Source organism: Giraffa tippelskirchi, chromosome 6 (genome assembly GCF_054371585.1).
Source record: "Giraffa tippelskirchi isolate mGirTip1 chromosome 6, T2T-mGirTip1v1.2.pri, whole genome shotgun sequence".
NCBI classification, from domain to species: domain Eukaryota; kingdom Metazoa; phylum Chordata; class Mammalia; order Artiodactyla; family Giraffidae; genus Giraffa; species Giraffa tippelskirchi.
The window spans coordinates 153366749-153391326 of record NC_137280.1 but is presented as its reverse complement, the minus strand read 5'-3'; the positions used below and the strand labels follow the sequence as shown (position 1 = coordinate 153391326).

The 24578-nt window shown below is 40.9% G+C and overlaps 2 protein-coding genes across 10 annotated transcripts in view; one reads left to right on the top strand and one right to left on the bottom strand.

Annotated features, from left to right (window-relative positions):
- LOC145511146 (V-type proton ATPase subunit S1-like protein) overlaps nt 1–17879 on the bottom strand; it is a 66716-nt gene extending 48837 nt beyond the window's left edge. For 2 of the 9 annotated variants that reach the window (XM_081503892.1, XM_081503885.1), the window contains exon 1: nt 16877–17130. In XM_081503892.1, the coding sequence (XP_081360018.1) occupies nt 16877–16890 (14 nt within the window). In that variant the 5' untranslated portion in view covers nt 16891–17130. Of the gene's footprint in view, nt 1–12134; nt 12182–14305; nt 17131–17338 lie in introns of those variants that run through there. The other 7 variants (XM_081503884.1, XM_081503887.1, XM_081503888.1 and 4 more) reach the window with 7 other exon arrangements.
- RPS23 (ribosomal protein S23) lies at nt 17444–19186 on the top strand. Its single transcript, XM_081503893.1, has 4 exons — nt 17444–17478; nt 17930–18089; nt 18753–18873; nt 18992–19186. Exons 1-4 carry the CDS (start codon nt 17475–17477, stop codon nt 19136–19138), a joined length of 432 nt encoding a protein of 143 aa, XP_081360019.1. The 5' UTR covers nt 17444–17474; the 3' UTR covers nt 19139–19186.
- Nucleotides 19187–24578: the final 5392 nt, after the last annotated feature.

Genomic DNA, 24578 nt, shown 5'->3' with positions numbered 1-24578 from the left:
AAGTAGGAAACGGAATTTGCTAATTAATTGGCACAAAATTTCAGTTAAGCAAGTGTAACAAATTCTACAGATCTGCCGTATAAGACTGTGAAAGTGAAAGTGAAGTCGTGTCCGCCTCTTCACGACCCCATGGACTCTAGCCTGCTAATAATACTGAGTGAAAGTCACTCAGTCGTGTCCGACTCTTTGCAACCGCATGGACTATACAGTCCATGAAATTCTCCAGGCCAGAATACTGGAGTGGGTAGCCATTTCATTCTCCAGGGCATCTTCCCAACCCAGGGATCGAACTCCAGTCTCCCGCATTGCAGGAGGATTCTTTACCAGCTGAGCCACAGGGAAGCCCAAGAATACTGGAGTGGGTAGCCTATCCCTTCTCCAGCAGATCCTCCCAACCCAGGAATCAAACTGGGGTCTCCTGCATTGCAGGTAGACTCTTTACCAACTGAGCTATCAGAGAAGCCTAATACTACTGTAGTACACACTTAAAAATTTGTTGAGAGAGTAAATTTCATCTTAAATGCTTGTATCACCATATAATAAAATTTTAAATAAATAAATAAGAGATGAAACCCTTTTCTTACTTTAATAACTAGAAAAAATAAAGAATATCTATTGTTATTCCTTCTTTGCCAGCCTCCACTCCCATCACCCCCACCTAAAAAGCATAAAACAAACAATAAATTCTTAACAGTTGTTTGTTTCTGTGCTAAGTCGCTTCAGTCATGTCCAACTCTTTGCAAGCCCATGGACTGTAGCCTGCCAGGCTCCTCTGTCCATGAAATTCTCTAGGTAAGAATACTGGAGTGGGTTGTCATTCCCTTCTCCAGGGGATCTATCTTCCCGACACAGGGATCAAACAGTACAGGTCTCCTATACTGCAGGAGAATTCTTTACTGTCTGAGCCACCTAAAAACATACAATTAAAATAGCACAATAAAGAAAATCCTCTAAAATGAAAGTGTCACCATTTTTGACACTTAAGAACCTTGACTTCTTTAATAACAAAGTACTGGTAGCTAAAAGGGCCCATTTTAAGTGGCATTTCAGAGATGATGGATTATAGGAAAGCTGGGGATTTGACCCTGATGAGACTCCTTTCCTCATTGCCCACTGTGTGCAAATGACATCTTTTAATGTGGCTCTAGGGAGCCCTACAGAAAATGAGGAGATAAAATCACAATACTTGGAGAAGTGGGAAAAAACAGAAATAAGGAAGAAAATAGCTAACAAAAATTATGAAATAAAAAGGCCTATCCGTGCTCCATCTTATTTCTATTTCTCACTATATTTTCTTCTCTTTTCTTTCATTGCACTCAACTTCTACTCTTCACCTTTCCTTTTACTTTTCTGTCCTTTTCCTAGTTCCATGGACTTTCAAGGAGCAAGACAGGTCTGGGCATGAGGATTTTCGTCATAGAGAGTGCTGTCAAATAGAATTTGGGACACTTGGTTAAATTTGAATTTCAGATTAAAAAAACAAATAACTTTACTCATGAATATGCCCCATGCAATATTTGGGACATAATCTACTAAAAAATTATTTGTTGTTTATCTGAAAACTGAATTCCATTGGATATCTTGTATTTTTATTTGCTACATCTGGCAATCCTAGTCTTAAGGGCTCTCAGCTGTGCTGTGAGTAGCAAAGATCTAATTTCTATTTGATCAATCAAAACAAAATAAGAGCTACATATGTAATTTAAAGTTGTGTAGTAGCCACACTGAAAGAGTTAAAAATAAGCAGATGAAATTAGTTTAACAATATATTTTATTTAACCTGGTACATTTAAAATATTATTTCACACAGAAAAGTAATTTTTTTAAATTATTAACAAAATCTTTTACTTCCTTTCCTGCCCTATGCCTGAAATATGGTGTATAATTTACACTTCTGCATATCTCAGTTCAGAATAACCAAGTTTCAAGTGCTCAGTAAGCACATGTGGCTAATGGCTGCTGTATTGGCCTGTGCAAACACAGAACATCTCCAGATGCCAGAGCAAGCCCTCATAGTCTCACACAGTAGAAGTAGTACGTGATCACACTGCTCCTCAAACTCCTGGTCAGGAGGAGGTGAGAACCCAAGCCCGTGATGATCCTGCACCACGAGAATAACGGTTCTGTGAACACTCAGAAACCACAGTAGCAGCCCCTTAGTGCTTATTATGTAGCAAACTTTCTTGAAAATATGTTTCAGTTATATATTCAGGCACACACACATATGCGACATTTTTTTATTTAAATTAAGTATCATGTTAATATATTTTATGACATGATGCTTCTAAAATTTTAATATAGTATTCTGTTGTCGAAATTTTCTCCCACTTGGTGAAGAATATTTAAAGCAGAATAATTAGTAGTTAGTAGGTTTCACACAGGCATTTTAAAATAGAAATCACGCTTAAGATGTGATTGTCTGAGAACAGCTTTTCTTGTGACTCTGGAGGAGAATATCAGTGACAAAAAAAAAAAAACAACTGCTGATATGATAGTGTGCAGGCTGCAAAGCACTAGGGTCTCACCTGTGTGGCACTGTATGTGTCTGCTCAGACAGCTGAGGGGTCTCTGTCCAAAACTGTGAAGGTCTGAGGTTTTCCCCAACTTGAAAGCTAATGAGTTAGCCTGTTAGGGCTTCATAGATGCTAGCAAAAGACAAGACTCATGGGTCAGAAACACAAAACTTTATATTTATTACTCACCACAGAGCAAGCAGCGTGAGCATCAGTCTATTTGTGTCAATTCTCTTTGCCCATAAAGTAATACAGGTGGGTGCAGATGGACACTTGTACACACAGTGGGTTTCATTTCAGGAGAGAAACTCAAGTTTCCAAGGCTATAAGCCAACCTGCCCCTTTGCTAGAGAGAAAGATACTATTTCTACCTTTCAAGGCTGTCTGTTTTACAAACATCCTAAAGCTATTCCAGAACAAAGAGCAATTAGTGACTTACAAGATAAACAGAAAATGCAGAGGAGCGTGGAATGTATTCCCTCAACATTTTCCATGAGAGAACAGGAAGCTGTTCATCCATGCTACCTTCTTTTCAACTGAATATACTTTGATTTGCTTCATTTTCTGATTTGCTATATATTATTAAATGGAATGTTACCTGCAAATGTGAATATCAAAAACCTATCTTTCATAATCATATATGACAATACAGAATTGAGTTCTCATGGGGGGGGAAATGAATCTATCTAAATTCTAATATTTACCTTAAGGGGCATCTAGCATTTATCAGACTACAGTCTTTATTTATCCAAATGCTCTCAGACTGACAATCCCATTAGTCAAATGTTCAAATTGATTACAATGGTCTTCGCATACTGAGTCAAAATCCAAATCCATGCACCTCCTACAAGGCCTACATGTCCTGGCACTTGTTGGCCTCTCTCACCCTTCTCCCCACTACACTTACAGCACTCTGCTTGCACTCAGACTCTCAACATCCTCCACATGCCAGGCTTTTATGCACCTCAGTGACTCTGCACATATTCTTCTGGCTGTGGGAATCACTTCACACCCCTCTAACTCTCCCTGTCTCTGTTCTCTCTCATCATAACATATATCACAATTTGTACCAAGACATTTACTTTCTCATTACTTGTTTACAGTACATTTCCTTATCAGAAGGCCTGCTCCATGAGCACAGAGACCATGTCTAATTAAACTGATGTACATCAAGAAGTTGCTGGTAAGTTGGTGCTAAATAAAATGTAGAGGAAAATGAATAAACCTATCACAAATATTACATAATTGTTTCCCACTTCATGTCACCTGGTTGTGACTCCAGGGCTTGAATATTTAGGTAACTGAAGCTAGAAAATAAACTAATTCAAGTATTCCATCAAATTTAGTAGCTTGAAAACGCAAATAGACAAAACCCATGTTACATCAGTTTATTAGTAAAATACCATATAGTATGTACGTACTTCTCCTTGTCAAAGGTATGACTCTGTGATGGTTAATGTGGGTCAACTTAACTGGGCTATGAGGTGCCAATATACTTGGTTGTGTCTCTCAGGGTGTTTCTGAATGAGATGAACATTCGATTCAGTAGAATGAGCAAAGCAAATTGCCCTTTCCAAGGTAAGTGGTCCTCATCAAATACACTGAAGGTTCAACTAGAGCAAAAAGGTGAAGTAAGGGAGACTGCACATTCTCTATCTTATAGCAAGGACATCAGCCCTTTCCTGCTTTCAGACTCAGACTACAACTGGAACTATAACATCGGCTCCCCGGGTCTCTAGTTTGCTGGTGACGGCAAATGTTGGGACTTCATAGTCTCTGTAAGTGCATGATCCAACTCCTATAATAAACCATATATTCATATATGAGCATATATATGTATATATCTCCTATTGGTTTTTTGTGGAGAATCCAGACTAGTACAGACTCTTATCAAGTTCAGAGCCTAATTGCTGCCATAATTTCTACCAATTTTCATCAAATTAATTTCTGAGTTGATTAAAATCAGGTTAGCAAATGAAATACAAATGCTTTTGATTTAAATGTTAAATGTTTCTTACTTTCGCTTCCCCTTTGACTTCATGGAACATGAATAAAGTGTTAAATTAGTGGCACGTTTTTACATTCTTGTTTCTCAAGATAAACTGAAACAGGAGGCTTGCTGTTTCATAAATCTGTCCATTTTGCAAACATTGATTGTCATGTGCTAGATGCCAGGAATACAATGTAAAAAGGACCTAATCTTTGCCCCCAAGAAGATCCCAAACAAGTGATATGTGAACACATATTTGCTGGGGTAAACACTTTTGGGATATTTCACCTTGCAAATTAATGACCTTCTCTGAAGGTCCCACCTCCACTCCAAACCATGGCTGATTAGATAGGGGAAGAGAGACAGCTATGAAATAGATAAAGAGACAAGAGATGAGTCACAACTATCTCTTTTGAAGAGCTGAAGCGATTAGGGAGGAAAAGGCTTCCACTGCTCTCAAAAATGCTCTCATCAGGCACCTGCAAAGTCCTCACCTCAACAGAGACAGGAGTCAGAGTTTTAATTCAGTAAACTAAAACTCACATTGAGACTAGGTGCTATTTGATGTTGCCCTATACTTCAGGCTGCCACTTATAAAAAGAGAAAAATGAATTCCTTGGACAAAAATTAATACTTCACAGAGCATTATATACAACTACTTGGTAAAAATCCAAGATACTGTCTCCTACATAATTAACATAAACCCAGACTTTTTAACTGAAAATCTAATTAAATTTCAAAATTCACTGGCACATAGTACAAAAAATGAACCGGTTATATATGAACTTGTTATAGATTCATCCATTTGGGTTATCTTCATAGTCAGTAATGACTGCCAGAACTAAGATTGAAAAGCAATGCTTTAGATCAGGGGAAAAATCACCACCCAGAACCCATCACTTCTTTTCTTCCTCTCTTCTTCCATTCCTTCCACTCCCTCATTACTTTTTCTTGTTTTTTGTTTTTTTTTTTTCCCAATTTATGGGGGAAAAATCTTGCTTTACCTTATTTAAAGTCCTTTAAACAATAAAATGTTAGTAATAGAAAATGCTCACAATTTTACACACTTACTTTTATAAAAGTTTTACATATTATAATATTCTTACATTTAAATCACCTAGAAGTAGTCCTGGTGAATCTTCATTTTACTACAGAATGCAAAGGCAAAAGAGTGACCCTGGCCATTCTCCATCACAAAGATCATCTGGTCCCTACTGAACTCAGACAGCACAGATCAGGTTAAGAACCATCTACAGGTTCTTAAACCTCTCCAGGGAATGAGATTCTAAAACTTAACATGCCATTGAGTGAAGAAAATCATCTTTCTTTTTCCTAGTGAGAAAAATTATCTTTCACTTCTTATAATTCAAAGGTCCCTGCTGAAATAGAGGCCTATTTTCTTCTGTTTGGTGTTCAGCCAAGTTAGAGAACACCTGGAGAATAACTTTCAATATGCATAATAAAATGATAACTCCCTTCCAGGAATTTTAAAGGGGCATCAAAGAACAGCATTGCCAATTCCCCCTAGATCCTACACAGAGGTTTAACTAAATAACAAGATTTTAAAGATCAACCTTGAGTATTAGCAAGACTACATGGCAATACACATATTTCTTTAGTTCCACAGAATAAATATGAGAAGAAATAACTATACCAAAAAGTAGCTAGAATGAAAAGATAGGAAATCTCATGAATCCTGGATAAAGGAAAAGTTGGGTTTCATAATTTAATCAGTAAAAATGAAGCACTCAATATTCATCATTAGTAGTTATACAGAGTGTGTAAGCATCTGTCTCACTCTTCCTGCTGCTTCTTTCCCACTTAAAGCTGTTATTTTATCTTGTCACATGTGACAGCAACTAATGCCTCAATTTTCATAGCTAAAGCACTAGGAGTAACTTCTAACCATTCTAAAAGCTCCAATATCAATTGTCAACATTATTAAAACCCTTGACCACTCTTCCCCAAAAGTTAACTTCTATTTCATACAGTACAAAGAATCAGCATCACTCTTGACTTAAGACTCCCCATCAACTGATCTAACTTATGAAGATCAATTTTTCTTTCTAATTGGGGAAGGAGGCTCTGAGAGAAGTCAAACAATAATACTCTTCTGCCCAACCTGTGCCGTGTGCTCAGTCATGTCCCTGTCTTTGAGACCCCCTGGACTGTAACCTGCTAGGTTCCTCTCTCAATGGGATTTTTCCAGGCAAGAATACTGGAGTTGGTTGCCATTTCTTTCTCCAAGGGATCTTCCCTACCCAGGGGCTGAACCCATGTTTTGTGTGTCTCCTGCACTTCAGGTGGATTCCTTACCCACTGAGCCATCAGGGAAGCCCTGCCCTACCTGAGTGCTAAACTATTAATAACTGAGAAATTAAACAAGAGGTTGGCTTCCCTGGTGGCTCAGTGAGTAAACAATCTGCCTGCAATGCAGGAGACCTGGGTTCGACCCCTGGGTTGGGAAGATCCCCTGGAGAAAGAAATGGCAACCCACTCCAGTATTCTTGCCTGGAAAATCCCAGGGACAGAGGAGCTTGGCAGGCTATGTCCCCAAGTCCACAGGGTCACAAGAGTCAGACACGACTTAGTGACTAAACCACCAAAACAAGAGGTTAGACAAGTAGAGGGTCAAATACTACCTCTATTACTATGAAAGGCCAGATTGGAGGACAAGCTTAGTGAAGGAGCAAAACAGATTGTAACTGAAAACCTCCTTGCAGAAGACAGACATGGCAGGCTATCACGGTAGTACTGGTTTCTCACAGGGAAGAGAGGACTCCCCCAGAAGAAACAGAAGGAAATGTGTGCTCCTTGGGCAGGCTGGGTCCCAAAAAGGAAAACAGGAAAAGCTGAACATGTCTAAACTGTTTTTTCTAAACTTACCACATGAAGAGAGATGTCACCTCTCCTCACCTGCCATGGAATGAGTAAACTGGCAGAGATGTTACACTAATTTAACTCCTTCTACTGGAGGAAATACTAGGAAAGAGAAAAACGTGTTCTCTTTCCTCCCTACATGCCCCCAACATTTTTAGAACTACCAAAGAGGATCTTTTGTGACAAAGTGTCTACTGTTTTTTACATATCTTTAGTAACCCATGGTGGAGAAGGCAATGGCACCCCACTCCAGTACTCTTGCCTGGGAAACCGCATGGACGGAGGAGCCTGGTAGGCTGCAGCCCATGGGGTCGCGGAGAGTCGGACACGACTGAGCGACTTCACTTTCACTTTTCACTGTCATGCACTGGAGGAAGAAATGGCAACCCACTCCAGTATTCTTGCCTGGAGAACCCCAGGGACGGGGGAGCCTGGTGGGCTGCCGTCTGTGGGGTCGCACAGAGTTGGACACGACTGACGCGACTAAGCAGCAGCAGCAGTAACCCATGGACATTGGGTTGCAAATTACAATAAGAATACTTTAACCTTAAGAACTACACCCCTTCTTTTCTAGCCAGTTTTGCTGGCTAGAAAATTATTTCCCATCAATTCTGTGCCATATTTACATTCATCAGATTTTTTCCTTAGCTCCTTAAAAATCAAAATTGTGTCTTATAACTAACCTGGAAACCAACAAACATGTTCTGGTTAAGAAAGTTAACTTTTTTAAGTCTGAGTTTAAATGGTAAAATAAATAACTCCTACCACACAGGAGTTATTGTGCAGGTTAAAAGAAATCATGCATGTGAAATTCTAAGCCTTAGAGACCATCACGGTGCTCAGTATGCCTCAGAGACCATCATGGTGCTGGTGGTGGTAGTGATGATGATGATATCAATGATTTTGCTCTTTCCAACATGATATAACTCCAAATTATACCACTACCTCTGATATCTCACCTGTACTATTGCAATAGTCCCCTCCTTGGAAAGCCAAGGCTCTCTTGTCCCTCTATGGTGTCCTACCTTAGCTATGCACATCAGATTCTTGTCATTCTTTCACCTGTGGCCTCCAATGGCTTCTCATCACACTCAGAATAAAACCCAGACTCCTTATCTTGGCCTACAGGTTGGACATGAGCTGCTTCTGCCCACCCCTTGAACTTCACCTTCCTCAATTTTCTGGCTGGTTCACTACCCTTTAGCCAGGACAGCTTTCTTTTCTTCTGGTGCCTAAAGCTGATTCTTGTTTGAGTACCCTTTTAGAAATTTAGGGCCCAAGGTCAAAGGAAATTCTGTCTCCTTTCAGGCTCCAAATTACATAATAAGTTCTTTATTAGGAAGTAAAAAATTCAAAGCTCCAAATACAGAAATCAAATCCTTTAAAAATTGTATTCATGGCTATAGTAATCAAAATCCTTGGTTCATAGCACATCCTAACCATTGGTTCATGCTTTCTTTGTTTGTTTCTATAATAATATAATAATTAAACCTACTGCATAAAGTAAACACAACCCAACATCCCTCGATGGTCCCCACTCTCTCCACACAATGTCACTATCATCCTGAATACAGGATACAGAAGACCTGAACAGCACTATCAACCACCTGGGGCTAATTAACACTGATAGTACATTCTTCCTCAGCAAATATACTTTCTTTTCAAGTGTACAAGGAGAATTCACTAAGAGTGACTAAATCGGGGCCATAAGGCAAACCTCAACAAATGCTTTAAATAATGCAATCAAAAAAGGATTTTCTTAGACCATAATGACATTAAATTAGAACTAAATAACATAGATATTTAGAAGTTCTCCAAATATTTGGAAATTAAATAATACAATTCTAAATAATTCATAGGTCAAAAGGGAAATCAAAAGAAATTAGCAAATGTTTTGAAATGAATTAAAACTAAAATATAACATACCAAAACTCAAGCAATACTTAGAGGGACAGTCATACCACTATATATATTAAAAAAGAACAAAGATCTCAAATCAATAACAGAAGCTTCCCTTTAACTCCAAAACAAGGGGAAAAAAATAAATAAGAAAAGATAAGACCAGAAATCAATGAAAATGAAGACAGAAAAACAATAGAGAAAATCAGTGAAAGCAAAAGCTGGCTCTTTGAGTAGATCAAGAAGATTACTAAACTTTGAAGTGACCAAGAGAAAAAGAGAGGACTCTCTGGCAGTCTAGTGCTTAAGACTCCACACTCCAGTGCAGGAGGTGCAGGCTCAATCCCTGGTTGGGGAAGTAAGATCCCACATGCCACCTGGCCAAAAAAACAAAACAAAAAGTATACTTTTTAAAAAATTTAAAAACTTCAAGAAAATTAGAGATACCAAGAGAACATTTCACGCAAAGATGGGCACAATAAAAGACAGAAACAGTATGGATTTCACAGAAGCAGATGATATTAAGAAGAGGTGGCAAGAATACACAGAAGATCTATACAAAAAAGATTTTAAGACCCGGAGGAGAAGGGGACGACAGAGGATGAGACAGTTGTATGGCATCACCAACTCGATGGACATGGGTTTGGGTAGACTCCGGGAGTTGGTGATGGACAGAGAGGCCTGGCGTGCTGCAATTCATGGGGTCGCAAAGAGTCGGACACGACTGAGCGACTGAACTGAACTGAACTGAACCAAAATGGTGTGATCACTCAACTAGAGTCAGACATCCTAGCGTGCAAAGTCAAGCGGGCCTTAGGAAGCATCACTATAAACAAACCTAATGGAGGTGATGGAATTCCAGCTGAGCTGTTTCAAAACCTAACAGATGATGCTGTGAAAGTGCTGCCAGTGAATCTGGAAAACTCAGCAGTGGCCACAGGACTGGAAAAGGCCAGTTTTCATTCCAATTCCAAAGAAAGGCAATGCCAAAGAATATTCAGACTACCACACAATTGCACTCATCTCACATGCTAGGCAAGGAAAAGGCAACCCACTCCAGCATCCTTGCCTGGAAAATCCCATGGACAGAGGAGCCAGGCAGGCTGCAATCCACGGGATCGCAAAGAGATGGGCACGACTGAGCGACTAACACACATGCAACCACACACACTAGCAATGTAATGCTCAAAATTCTCCAAGCCAGGCTTCAACAGTTCATTAACTGAGAACTTCCAGATGTTCAAGCTGGATTTAGAAAAGAGAGAGGAACCACAGTTCAAATTGCCAACATCCGGTGGATCATTGAAAAAGCAAGAGAATTTCAGAAAAAAAAACATCTACTTCTGCTTCATTGACTATGCCAAAGCCTTTGACTCTGTGGATCACAATAAACTGTGGAAAATTCTGAAAGAGATGGGAATACCAGACCATCTTACCTGACTCCTGAGAAATCTGTATGCAGGTTAAGAAGCAACAGAATTGGACACGAAACAATGGGCTGCTTCCAAATTGGGAAAGGAGTACGTCAAGGCTGTATATTGTCACCTTGCTTATTTAAACTGTATGCAGAGTACATCATGCAAAATGCTGGACTGGATGAAGCACATCCTGGAATCAAGATTGCTGGGAGAAATATCAATCATCTCAGATAGGCAGACGACACGACCCTTATGGCAGAAAACGAAGAGAAACTAAAGAGCCTCTTGATGAAAGTGAAAGAGGAGAGTGAAAAGGTTGGCTTAAAGCTCAACATTCAAAAAACAAAGATCATGGCACCCGGTCCCATTACTTCATGGCAAACAGGTGGGGAAATAATGGAAACAGTGAGAGACTTTATTTTCTTGGGCTCCAAAATCACTGCAGATGGTGACTGCAGGCATGAAACTAAAAGACGCTTGCTCCTTGGAAGAAAGGCTATGACAAACCTAGACAGCATATTAAAAAGCAGAAACATTACTTTACCGACAAAGGTCTGTCTAGTCAAAGCTGTGATTTTTCCAGTATTCATGAATGAATGTGAGAGTTGGACCATAAAGAAAGCTGAGCACCGAAGAATTGATGCTTTTGAACTGTGGTGTTGGAGAAGACTCTTGAGAGTCCCTTGGACAGCAAGGAGATCAAACCAGTCAAACATAAAGGAAATCAGTTCTGAATATTCATTGGAAGGACTGATGCTGAAGCTGAAACTCCAATACTTTGGCCACCTGATGTGACGAACTGGCTCATTGGAAAAGACCCTGATGCTGGGAAAGATTGAAGGCAGGAGGAAAAGGGGATGACAGAGGATGAGATGGTTGGATGGCATCACCAACTTGATGGACATGAGTTTGAACAAGCTCTGGGAGTTGGTGATGGACAGGGAAGCCTGGCGTTCTGCAGTCCATGGGGTCACAAAGAGTCGGACATGACTGAGCAACTGAATTGACTGAACTGAGGGGTGGCTATTGTAAAATTTAAAAAAATAAAAGATGAAAAGAAAAAAAAAGAAAGAAGATGCAGATTATCAATATCAGGAATGGAAGATGAGACATCATTATAAATTATCACTATAAATTATAAATTTAAGAAAATTACAAAGATTATAAAGGAATACTACAAACAACTTTATGCCCACACATTTGACAACTTAGACAAAATAGACAAATACCTTGAAATGTGCACATTACCAAAACTCATTTGAAAAGAGATAATCTGTATAGTAGTATATAACATTTTGCACTCATTGTTAAAACAACTCCCAGCAACAAGTATATATAACACATATATTCATGCATAATAGAATGTCATAACAACTTTATGAAATAATTTTGAAAACTTAGATGAAATAGACAAACTCTAAAAAAATGACTTACCAAATCCGACTCAAGAAGAAATCATGGTTCTCTGAATCATTCTCTAACTAGAGATTTAGTTTAAATTAGATTTAATTAAAAAGATACTTAAGCTGTTTATAATCTTTCCACAAAGAAAGCACCCAGCCCAGATGATTTTACAGGATGTTTTACACAACTTTCAAGGAACAATCTATCCCAACTTTATATGAACATTTCCTGTGACTGTCAACTCAGGTTGTAACTTGTCTTTTTCTTTCTTTCAGGTGTTTTTTTTTTAACAAGTTTCTTAATATGGTCAAATTTATCATTATTCTTATTTAGAAATATTTTCCTTTCCTAAGTTCATGGAAATACTCAGCTTTGTTTTCTATTCAGAATTTTTAAATTTTACTGTTGACATACACAGCCTCAATCTGCCTGGAATTGATTTTTGCTTTTAGCCTGAAATGGTGGCTCAATTTAATTTGGGTAATCACTTTTTGTGCAGCTCCATCTGTTTGACAATTCTTCTTTTACACACTGATCTGACATCTAATTCTGTCACTTAATAACATTCTATACTCCTTCTATAGGAGTCTTTTGCTGGACTCTGTATTGTCTTCATTAGTAAATTTACCAACTGCTGAACTAACGCTACTCTATCTTACTTGCATGCATGCTAAGTCGCTTTAGTCGTGTCTGACTCTGTGCAACCATGTAGACTGCAGCCTGCCAGGCTCCTCTGTCCATGTGATTCTCCAGGCAAGAATACTGGAGTGGGTTGCCATGAGGGGATCTTCCAGACCCAAGGATGGAACCCTTGTCTCTTACATATCCTTCATTGTCAGGCAGGTTCTTTACCTCTAGCACCACCTGAGAAGCCCATTAGCCTCATAGAAATTTCTCATATCTGTTAGGGCCAGGCCTTCAGAACTGTTTTGCCTATTCCTGGCTCTTTACTTGGGCTTCCCAGGTGGTGCTGGTGGTAAAGAGCCCTCCTGTCAAAGCAGGTAGACCTAAGAGACACAGGTTCTTCCCTGAGTTGGGAAGATCCCCTGAAGAAGGACATGGCAACCCACTCCAGTATTCTTGCCTGAAGAATCCTCATCCTAATCCTGAGGAACCTGGCAGGCTACAGTCCATAGGGTCTCAAATAATGGGGCACGATTGAATTGACTCAGAAAAAAAAAAAAAAAAAGGCTCTTTACTCCTCCAGCATCTCATGGTTCATTGTAATCCTGTACTTATAATCACTCTCAACTCCCTTGCCCTTCCTTGGTCACGTTTACTGTAACTAGACTCCACCCCCAGGCCAATTATCTACTCAGTTACTATATCAAATGAATCTGAAGAATACACAAAGCCATGCTAACTGATGTAACTTCAAATGGGTCCTCAAAATTCTCTTGTCAACCTATCCTCCCACACTTCTAAATTAGAAGGCAAAATTCATGTTAAGACCTAATCCCCAATGTGATGGCATTAGTAGGTGTGTGGGGGGGCATGTCTTTGGGTGTAGATTAGATATAAAGGTGGAGCCCTCATGAATGGGATTAGAACTCTCATAAAGAGATCCCAATATATCAAATATATCTCAATAAAACTGAGAAAACAATAAAAAAACAAAATATAAATAAAAGTGACCCGAGTTGCCTTCAACCTTTGAGGCTATTGCAAAAGAGTCTATGAACTAGGAAGTGGGCTCTCAACAGACACTAGGTCTTCCAGCACCTTGACCTTGGACTTTCCAGTCTCCAGAAATGTAAGAAATAAATTTCTGTTGTTTATAAGCTACCCAGTCTATGGTATCCTGTTACAGCAGCCTGAAAGGACTAAGACACTATAAACAGAGGTAATAAGAGTATTTACCTTTTAGCATTATAAGAATTAAATGAGTTAATAAATGTAAGGCAGATAAAATACTATGTGAAAGTGAAAGTTGCTCAGTTATGTCTGACTCTTTGCCACCCCATAGGCTATACAGTCCATGGAATTCTCCAGGCCAGAATAGTAGAGTGGGTAGCCTTTCCCTTCTCCAGGGGATCTTCCCAACTCAGGGATCAAAGTCAGGTCTCCCACATTGCAGGCGGATTCTTTACCAGCTGAGCCATAAAGGAAGCCCAAAATAATATGTGACACACAGTAAATACTATTTAATGCTAGCATTGGTATCCTAATGATGATTTCACATCTTACCCCTCTACACAAACCTTTTTCCTGCTCTTTCTCTTCACTGATGATCCTGCTTATTTCATTGATGTAAGAGTAGTAAAAGAGAACTTCCACATCTTCCTGTCAACAGATCTTCCAATTTACTTGTAGTTGTACCCCTATACTCTGCCTTCTCTATTACTATAGATAAATTTTTACTATTCCTAAGATCAATTTCTCCACTTGGGGACTTCCCTGGTGGGTCCAGTGGTTAAAGCTTTTCCATAGCAGGCAGTGCAGGTTTGATCCTTGGTTGGGAGCTAAGATCCACATGGTGCAGAAAAAAAAATTCCTCCACTTAGGCACCCCTCTAGTATACTCAAGGATTTGCTCATGCAATTATCCCTCTTTTCTGTGAATTTTCTATTTTTTTCTTCCTGATTGGAATAATCTTATCAGTATATAAAAATATCGTAAAATGTGATGTCTTAAACCCATTCTGACAAACACTGTTCAGCTGTGGCCCCCTTTCTCTGCACATTATAGAAAAACTCCTTACAAAAACTGTCCATAATTGCTGTCTACACTTCCTTCTTTCCCATATTCTCTTGACTCCAATCCAATCAAGCTTACACCTTCACCGTTTCACAGGATCCCCTCCTGACCAGGCACCAATAACCTCTACATTGCCAAATCGAAAAGACAATTCCCAGTCCTCATCTTACCCTTCCTTCACATTTGCTCCCTTCTACCCTCTTCACTTGGCTGTTGTTAAAGTACAGCATTAGCTACTCCTCAGTCTATTTTGCTTCATCTGCTTCTCTGTCATACCGCTAAGTATCTGTGTGCTCAAGGCTCGGGCCTCTAACCTTTCTCTGTCCTATATTTGTTGTTGTTTAGTCGCTATGACATGTTCAACTCTTTTGCATCCCATGGATGGACTGTAGCCCACCAGGTTCCACTGTGCATGGGACTTCTCAGGCATGAATGCTGGAGTGGGTTGCCACTTCTTTCCACAGGGGATCTTCCCCACCCAGGGATCAAACTCTTGTCTCCAGCATTGCAGGCAGATTCTTTACTGCTGAGCCACCAGGGAAGTCCTTCTCTATCCTGCCTACAGTCGTTCCCTAAATGATCTCACTCAGAGCCAAGGCTTTCAGTGCTATCTATTCACTGATGACTCTCTTGAACACCATACCCATGTATCTAACTGACCATCTCACATCCCTACCTGGAACTCTAACAAGCTTCTCAAACTCAATGTATCCTTAACAGCACCCTTAATATCATCTTCTAAATCTACTCCTTTCCCAATATTTCCCACACAGTAAATAACACAAATCATTCAATTGCTCAGGATGCAAATCATAATTAACTCCTTTCTCACAGCCTGCATGTGTGCTTGCATGCTAGGTCTTGTTCAACTTTTTGAGACCGTATGGACTGTAGCCTGTCAGGCTCCTCTGTCCATGGGATTCTCCAGGCAAGGATACTGGAGTGGGTTGCTGTGCCCTCCTCCAGGGGATATTCCCAACCCAGGTCTCTTATGTCTCCTGCATTGGGAGGCGGGTTCTTTACCACTAGTGCCACCTCATAGCCTACAGTCCTGAGCAAATCTTGTTGGCTCCACCATCAAACCGTCAATCTAATCTCACCCCTTTTAACCACCTTGGACTGAGACGTGCATTATCTCCCAACAGAAGTAGGGTAACACTCTCTCAACTGGCCTCACAGATTCATCATCTTTTAGTTTGTTTCTCCTCACAACAGCCAGAGTGAACCCACAAAAATATAAACCCTATCTTGTTACTCCCCTACTGAAAACTTTTCAAAGGCATCCAATCACAGGAAGAGTAAACAGTCTTTACCATGGTCTACAGGCTCCGCATGTCCCTGTGCACTCTCAAACCTCACCTATTCCCATACTACTCTTCAAGCACTCAGCTACCCCTTCCCTGATCCTTCAGCTCTTGAAAAGTACCAGCCTCATTCTATACTTACAGAGGATTCCTCTTCTTAGAAGACTTTACCCATATACCTGTTTAGATGGCTGTCTTTCTTTAGCATCTCAGCTCAAATGTAATCTCCAGAGACAACTTCTAACACCCCCTACCCAGAGCAGCCACCTGCCTCCCCAAGTCAATCACTGAACCAGGTGCATTTTCTCCACAGTACTCATCAATATGTAAAAGTATCTTTTTATGTTTAAGTACACTTATATTTTGTCCTTTCATACCTAGAATATAAACTTCCTAAGAGCAGAAACCTTAATTATTTTGTTAACTGTTACATCACCAAGTGCCTGGAACAGCAGGCAGGATCTAAGACATTTTTATAAAGAGTTGTGATATGAACCAACATCCCAGAGCTTTCTTTTCTTTCTCTTTTTGTTATGGTAAGAGAAGGATTTATTTAGAGAGAAACACACTCCACAGAATGTGGGCCATCTCAGAATATGAAAGGCTCCAGAAAACTTTTATATCTATTTCACTCTCCAAAACAAGCTGAGTTCACTGAAAGAATCAAGGTTCCACAACTAAAACAGCAGCTTTGGGAGTTTGGTCTCTCACTAAAGCGTGAGCTTTTAAACAAATGGAGAAGGAAATGGCAACCCACTCCAGTATTCTTGCCTGGAGAATCCCATGGAGAGAGGAGCCTGGTGGGCTACAGACCACGGGGTCGCAAAGAGTTGGACACGACTGAGTGACTTCACTTTCTTTCACTTTAAATAGTACGTCATCTTGCTTCACCAAATGTTTTTCAATTTACTGTGCTTCTTGTGAGTAGGAGTTAAGGTTCTTCTGAGGTCTAATTTTCCGAACTACAAGCACAAGGAGCCCACACAACCACACGCAGTCGCCCTGGGCCTCTCACTCAGCGCCTCAGAGCCCGCCCCGCGCGTTTGCTCAGAGCGCCTGCGTCGGGCGCCGGGCTCATGCAAAGGCTTCTGGGATTGGTAGTCGCGGTCCCTTCCGTCCGCAGTATTCGCATAAAAAGAAATAAACCATAGAGAACATTAGATATCCCCGAATCGCACGCAAATTGTATAAGACGCAGATTCTGGAAGGTGGTGCAGGCTTGTCGCTTTCTACCGAGGAGCGCCGGCCGGCATCAGGCGCGGCGCAGACAGCCTCAGGGGTCCTCGGCTGGGCGGGGCTTGCTCGCGGGGGCTTGAGGCTCCTTCCTGCGCTTCCTCTCTCTTTCGCTCAGGCCCGTGGTGCCGGCAGGATGGGTGAGTGTCCCCTCTGTTGGGCAGAGTACCCTGCACGTGCAGCTTGGGGTTTCGGGGACCGGCGGGAAGATAGGAAACAGATTGGTGAGGGAGAGCCATGGGAAGGGCTGGTGGGGAGCGCCGGGGGAGCGCCGCTGCTGCCGCCACATGGCCCGGCGGGAAGGGGCCTGGGCGTCGCGGAGCCGGAGTTAAGAGGGACGCCGGAGCGCCGCAGCTTCCCCCGAGCGTTGGCGCGGGGCTTCATCCCTTTGCGAAAGTGTAGCCGTTAGAGCAGTTGTGTCCACGTCTTAGTTGATTCAAGGGGCACTTTGGTTTGGCCCATGGGCCAAGGTGTGATGTCAGAGCCTACTAGCCGGAAGTCTAGGTGAGGCTAATACTTGAGATAATGTGAAGAAAAAAAAAAAAACTTGGGTGATTTTACTGGGGAATCTAAGGTGATTGTGATTTTTAGGCAAGTGTCGCGGTCTTCGTACTGCTAGGAAGCTTCGTAGCCACCGACGAGACCAGAAGTGGCATGATAAGCAGTACAAGAAAGCCCATCTGGGCACAGCCCTGAAGGCCAACCCTTTTGGCGGCGCTTCTCACGCCAAGGGAATTGTGCTGGAAAAAGTGTAAGTGAAAGTCTGTTGTTGGTTCCTTTATGGTTTTAGTATGGTAACTTGGGATAAATGCACTTAAAAGTTTATGTAAACTTACAGGTTTTTGTGTGTCCACGTTTTTTGGAACTTGAGATAAAGCCCGGAAGGTTTTTAAGCATTTAATACTACTTTAAAGGAATTGGGGTGACATTGGAGGAGAGAAAGTAACCATAAACAAGGGACATTGTGAGAGCTTAATGTGTGTGGAACTTTTAAGCAGTTTGCGCCCATCAACTGCTTCATCTTGGCACTCCCCATGTTTACACTCGAGAAAACAACGTAGAGAAGTTACTTGCCTAATGTTATACAGCTAAGATTGAGCCACATGGATTTGCCAACGCTCAACTGTTTTTTGACTTTACAAAAGGATAACTTTGTGTGGCCGCATCAAAGTTAATGAGGATTTGAATCCATTATTTCTAGCTCTAGTTCTTGGTTCATGTTTTATCACTGTAAAGAGACTGTTAAGTTTGTCCTGATGAATTTAAGACTGGAGAAAAACTTGGAAAGTTAGGGATTTACGATTTATGTTGGAAAGGTAGGAATACTACAGTTTCTATTAAGCTTTATACTTCATGAAGTAAAATGTGTCCCTTTTCAGAAAGCCAAGTCACTCTTATACTGTTTATGTTTCAGAGGAGTTGAAGCCAAACAGCCAAATTCTGCCATCAGGAAGTGTGTCAGGGTTCAGCTAATCAAGAATGGCAAAAAAATCACTGCTTTTGTACCCAATGATGGTTGCTTGAATTTTATTGAGGTGAGTGTTTTAGTTATCTTTTGTTTCTAGGGGAGTATCCCCCAGTTGTTTACAGGATGGATGGGTGTTTTGGGTGATTGCCACTTAAACCAGAAGTAAACTGTTGGTTTTATTCCAGGAAAATGATGAAGTTCTGGTTGCTGGATTTGGTCGCAAAGGTCATGCTGTTGGTGACATTCCTGGAGTCCGCTTTAAGGTTGTCAAAGTAGCCAATGTCTCTCTTCTGGCTTTATACAAAGGCAAGAAGGAAAGACCAAGATCATAAATTTTGATGATGAAAGCACGATAGTAATAAATTTTCATATACCAAAAATATGTTCTGTGTCCTATTTTCCTCACCCAAGGAAAACTTGTTAATTCAGGATTTTCTAGAGTAAATTGGATTCATAAAATGTTTTTCTCCGTGGAATAAACCATATTAGTTAAAGCTGAAATAAATGTACGGTATGTTGAGAAAACTCGAGTTGCTAGTAGGAATCGTTTTGAAATCTTGAGAAACATATTCTTGGATCTACCTCCTTAGGGATCCAATATTGTATATACTATGCTCAGGTTAGTCTCTGCTCTAGTGATTTCGTTTTACCTAAAGGCCATCAACATTGTAATTGAGTTTACAGTAGCAAAACTTAGGCATCACATGATGTAGTAGGTAGGTGTTAATGAAAGTGTATGCCAAGTAAATTAAGGCAGAGGGAAAAAGTAAGGGAGACCAGTTATGGCCTAGGTTTTATGTGTCTTGAGCTTGTCACTAAAGTAGATTTTTGACCTGGAGATTTACTTTGAGGCACACTAATGGAAGTGTCTAGGTAGAAATGGTCTGGATGGCTCACATTTTGATAATTGAAGCTTAGATGTTAGTTGGGTACACAGGGATCCCCTGCCCACAGATTGCTTTCAAAATTTCCATAAGAAGAAATGATACAATTATATCTAAAACTTACTAGCCTTACAAAATGTGTGGGCTGAAGAGCTGCTTTTGGCAGCATCAAGTATGAGTTAATTTGCTCTCTGATCATCAAAGCCTAGTGTTGGGTTATGTTTTGGATATTTGGGCTTCCCTTGTGGCTCAGCTGGTAAAGAATCCACCTGCAATATGGGAGACCTGGGTTCGATCCTTGGGTTGGGAAGATCCCCTGAGAAGAGAAAGGCTACCCACTCCAGTTTTCTTGCCAGAGAATTCCATAGACTGTATAGTCCATGGGGTCACAAAGAATCAGACACAACTGAGCGACTTTGAGGATATTTGGAAAGTGGAGATTTTAGGCTTTCTATCTTTAGATCAAGAACAGAATCCTTACTGTGGCATAGGAGACCCTGTTGTGTTTTCTGCCTGCTTAGCACCACTGACCTCTCACTTGCTCAAACCTGCATTCCCCATCCAGCTTCAGGAAGCACCTGGTAGGTTGCCTGCTACTCCTCCCACCACAAACCACTGATCCCAAATTCACACTTCACACTTGTGCTTACACTTGTCACAACTGTGTGATTATTTGTCTTTCCACGAGGGTTCAGTTAAGTCGCTCAGTCGTGTCCAACTCGGTAACCCCATGGAATGTAGCACGCCAGGCCTCCCTGTCCATCACCAGCTCCTGGAGCTTACTCAGACTTCTGTCCATCCAAGTTGGTAATGCCATCCAGCCATCTCCTCTGTCATCCCCTTCTGCCTTCAGTCTTTCCCAGCATCAGGGCCTTTTCCAATGAGTTCTTCCTATTAGGTGGCCACAAGTATTGGAGCTTCAGCATCAGTCCTTCCAATGAATATTCAGGACCGATTTTCTTTAGGATTGATTGATTGGATCGCCTTGCAGTCCAAGGGACTCTCGAGTCTTCTCCAACACCACAGTTCAAAAGCATCAATTCTTTGGTGCTCAGCTTTCTTTATAGTCCATCTCTCACATCCATACAGGACTACTGGAAAAACCGTAGCTTTGACTAGACAGACCTTTGTTACAAAGTAATGTCTTTTTAATATGCTATCTAGGTTGATCATAACTTTTCTTCCAAGGAGAAAGCATCTTTTAATTTCATGGCTGCAGTCACCATCTGCAGTGATTTTGGAGCTTCCCCAAAAAACTCTTCCATTGTTTCCCCATCTGTTTGCCATGAAGTGATGGGACTGGATGCCATGATCTTAGTTTTCTGAATGTTGAGTTTAAGCCTACTTTTCCACTCTCCTCTTTCACTTTCATCAAGAGGCTCTTTAGTTCTTTTTCATTTCTGCCATAAGGGTAGTGTCATCTGCGTATCAGGAAAAGGCAATGGCACCCCACTCCAGTACTCTTGCCTGGAAAATCCCATGGATGGAGGAGCCTGGTAGGCTACAATCCATGGGGTTGCTAAGAGTCGGATACGACTGAGCGACTTCACTTTCACTTTTCCTTTTCATGCACTGGAGAAGGAAATGGCAGCCCACTCCAATATTCTTGCCTGGAGAATCTCAGGGACGGCGGAGCCTGGTGGGCTGCCATCTGTGGGGTTGCACAGAATCGCACACGACTGAAGTGACTTAGCAACATCTGCGTATCTGAGGTTATAGATATTTCTCCAGGCAATCTAGATTCCAGCTTGTACTTCAGCCCAGCATTTCGCATGATGTACTCTGCATACAAGTTAATAAGCAGGGTGACAGTATACAGCCTTGACGTACTCCTTTCCCGATTTGGAATCAGTCTGTTGCTCCATGTCCAGTTCTAACTGTTGCTTCTTGACCTGCATACATATTTCTCAGGAGGCAGGTCAGGTGGTCTGGTATTCCCATCTCTTGAAGAATTTTCCACAGTTTATTGTGATCCACCTAAAGGCTTTGGAATAGTCAATAAAGCAGATGTTTTTTTCTGGAACTCTTGCTTTTTTGATGATCCAACTGGATGTTGGCAATTTGATCTCTGGTTCCTCTGCCTTTTCTAAATCCAGCTTGAACATCTGGAAGTTCATGGTTCATGTACTGCTGAAGCCTGGCTTGGAGAATTTTAAGCATTACTTTGCTAGCGTGTGAGATGAGTGCAATTGTACAGTAGTTTGAACATTCTTTGGCATTGCCTTTCTTTGGGATTGGAATGAAAGACGGTAGAGATAGTGTATTTTTTAATTGAAATTAACATAGGATGCACATGTTCATTTGGTCTGCCTGCAATTCCAGAGACCTGGGTTTCATCCCTGGGTCAGAAAGATCCCCTGGAGAAGGGAATGGCAACCCAGGAACCTTGTGGGCCACAGTCCATGGAGTTACCAAGAGTTGGATACGATTGAGTGACTAACACACAGTTCATGGTTGCCATTCCAGCTCTCCGTATCACCTCCAATTGCAGTCACTAGTTAAAAACCATTCCCAAAAGCTGACCAAATGCTTCTGGATGGGTGTAACTGATCCAAACCAGAAGCCCCTGGGCCTCACTCACCTGGACTAAAAGGAGGCTGTGGAGGGCTATTTGGTTTCGCCCCAGGGCTCAGGCCTAGGCATACATAGGAGGGCGTGGCTCTGGTAGCAGGAAGCTCTACTCCAGCAGGTGTGCAGAAGTGTGGAGGAGTCGGGATGAGGGCCTAGAGGAACAGACAAGCACCTCCTCCAGTGTCTAGCTCACGCAGCCCTGAGAAGTCAAACTGAACCTGTCAAGATGAACAAGCCTGGATGGAGTTAAGACACCCTGAAATGAAGGCTCGAGCTTGTCTCCTGGGTGCCCCAGGACGCCCTGTCCTGTGACAACTGACTAACCTCTAAATCCACACAGGTGCCTCAGACCCAAATGTTTGATCCTGATGTGAGTTCTCTTTGCTCCTGTGTAGTCCCACCATCCCACCCCTTAGTCCCCCAGCACCTTGTGATCAAAGCCCCTTCATTATTGGATCCTCTTGAATCTGACCCTGCTGTAAGGAGAGAAATGAGGCACTAACCTTGGGTGCATATTTTAAACAATCCCAGTAGCTCTTGGTGACTCCATGGACTATACAGTCCATGGAATTCTCCAGGCCAGAATAATGGAGTGGGTAGCCTTTCCTTTTTTCCAGCAGATCTTCCTGACCCAGGAATCAAACCGGGGTCTCCTGCATTGCACATAGATTCTTTACCAGCTGAGCTACCAGGGAAGCCCTTGGTAGAAATAGAAAAGTTAATTCTAAAATTTATATGGAAAGGCACTGGACTAGCTAAAACAACATTGAAAATGAATAAAGATGAAGGAGTCACAAACTGGTTTTAAGACTTAGTTTGTAGCTACAGAACTCAAGAGAGTTTGATATTGGAGGAGGGACAGACACAGATCAGTAAACTAGGAGATTAAGTAGACTTATACAGGTTTGACCAACTGGTTTTTGACAGAGATGCAAAAGCACTTTAGTGGTGGACAGATAATTTTTTCAGTATATTGGTGGTGGACTTTGATTAGCAAGAAAGTGGACTTAAACCTAAATTTCCCACCTTATACAAAAATTAACTCAAAATGGACCATATATCTGAATATAAGAAAGCTATAAAAACTTGAGAAAGCAGAACAGTTTCATGACAGGCTTAGGTGAAGAGTTCTACAACATTATACCAAAAGCACATTCCAGAAGAAGAAAGCATAATTTGGTCTTCATCAAAATATTTTGTTCTGTGAGGTACCTTGTTAAAAGGATGAAAAGAAACTATAGCCTAGGAAAAAATATTTGCAAATCATATACCCAATAAAAGACTTGTATCCAAAATATATGAAGAACTTGCTAATCTCAAAGTAAGAAAACAATCCTATTGCAAAATGGGTGAATGAAGAAACACTTCACTGAAGAGATGACAAGCACATGAAAAGATGATTAATATCATCTGCCATTAGAAAATGCAAATTAAAAACATGAGGTATCACAATACAAGTACCAAATGTCTAAAGTAAAAAAAATACCAAGGACTGGCGAGCAACTGGATTGTTGGTAGGACTCTGAAATGGTAGTCACTCTAGCAAATTTTGGCAATTTCTTATAAAGTTAACATATAGTTAGGACCCAGCAGTTACACTCCTGGGTAGTTATTACATAGAAATGAAATGTCTGCCCACACAAATCTTGTGCACACATGTTCGTGGCAACTGTATTTGTGATAGCCAAGAACTAGAAGCAACCTAAATGACCTTCAGTGGGCAAATAAACTGGTTAAATGAAATGCTACTCAGTCATAAGGCATGTTGCACATAACAACTTCTTTGAATCTTAGTGGTATGCTAAGTACAAAAGCCAATCTCAAAAGGTTACATACATCTTGTATCATTTCATTTATATAAACTTCTTGAGATGACAAAATTATAGCAATAGAGAAGAGATGGGTAGTTGCCACGGATGAATGATGGGGGTAGAGTCAAACTATAAAGGGTGGCAGGAGGGAATCTGTGTGTGTTGATGGAACAGCTCTGGGTCCTGATTGTGGAGGTGTTCACACAAATCAGTACTTGGGAAGAAATTTCATAGTCCTCCAAAGTATATATAAAAATTGATGAATTGCCAGTAAGTTCTGTAATACACTCTTGGTTATCAAATATGCTATTAAGCCGAAGTTGGGTGAAGTATACAAACTATACTGCTTATGCAACTTCTTGTGATTCTTAGTTACAAATTAAAAAATTTAAAATTATTTAACTTTTGTTACCCCTTGTATTTGCCTAGCAAACCCCAAATAAATCAGAAATTGTTAGTGCAAAAATAATCTGGAGACCACTTAATCCTGTGGTCCCCACATCCAG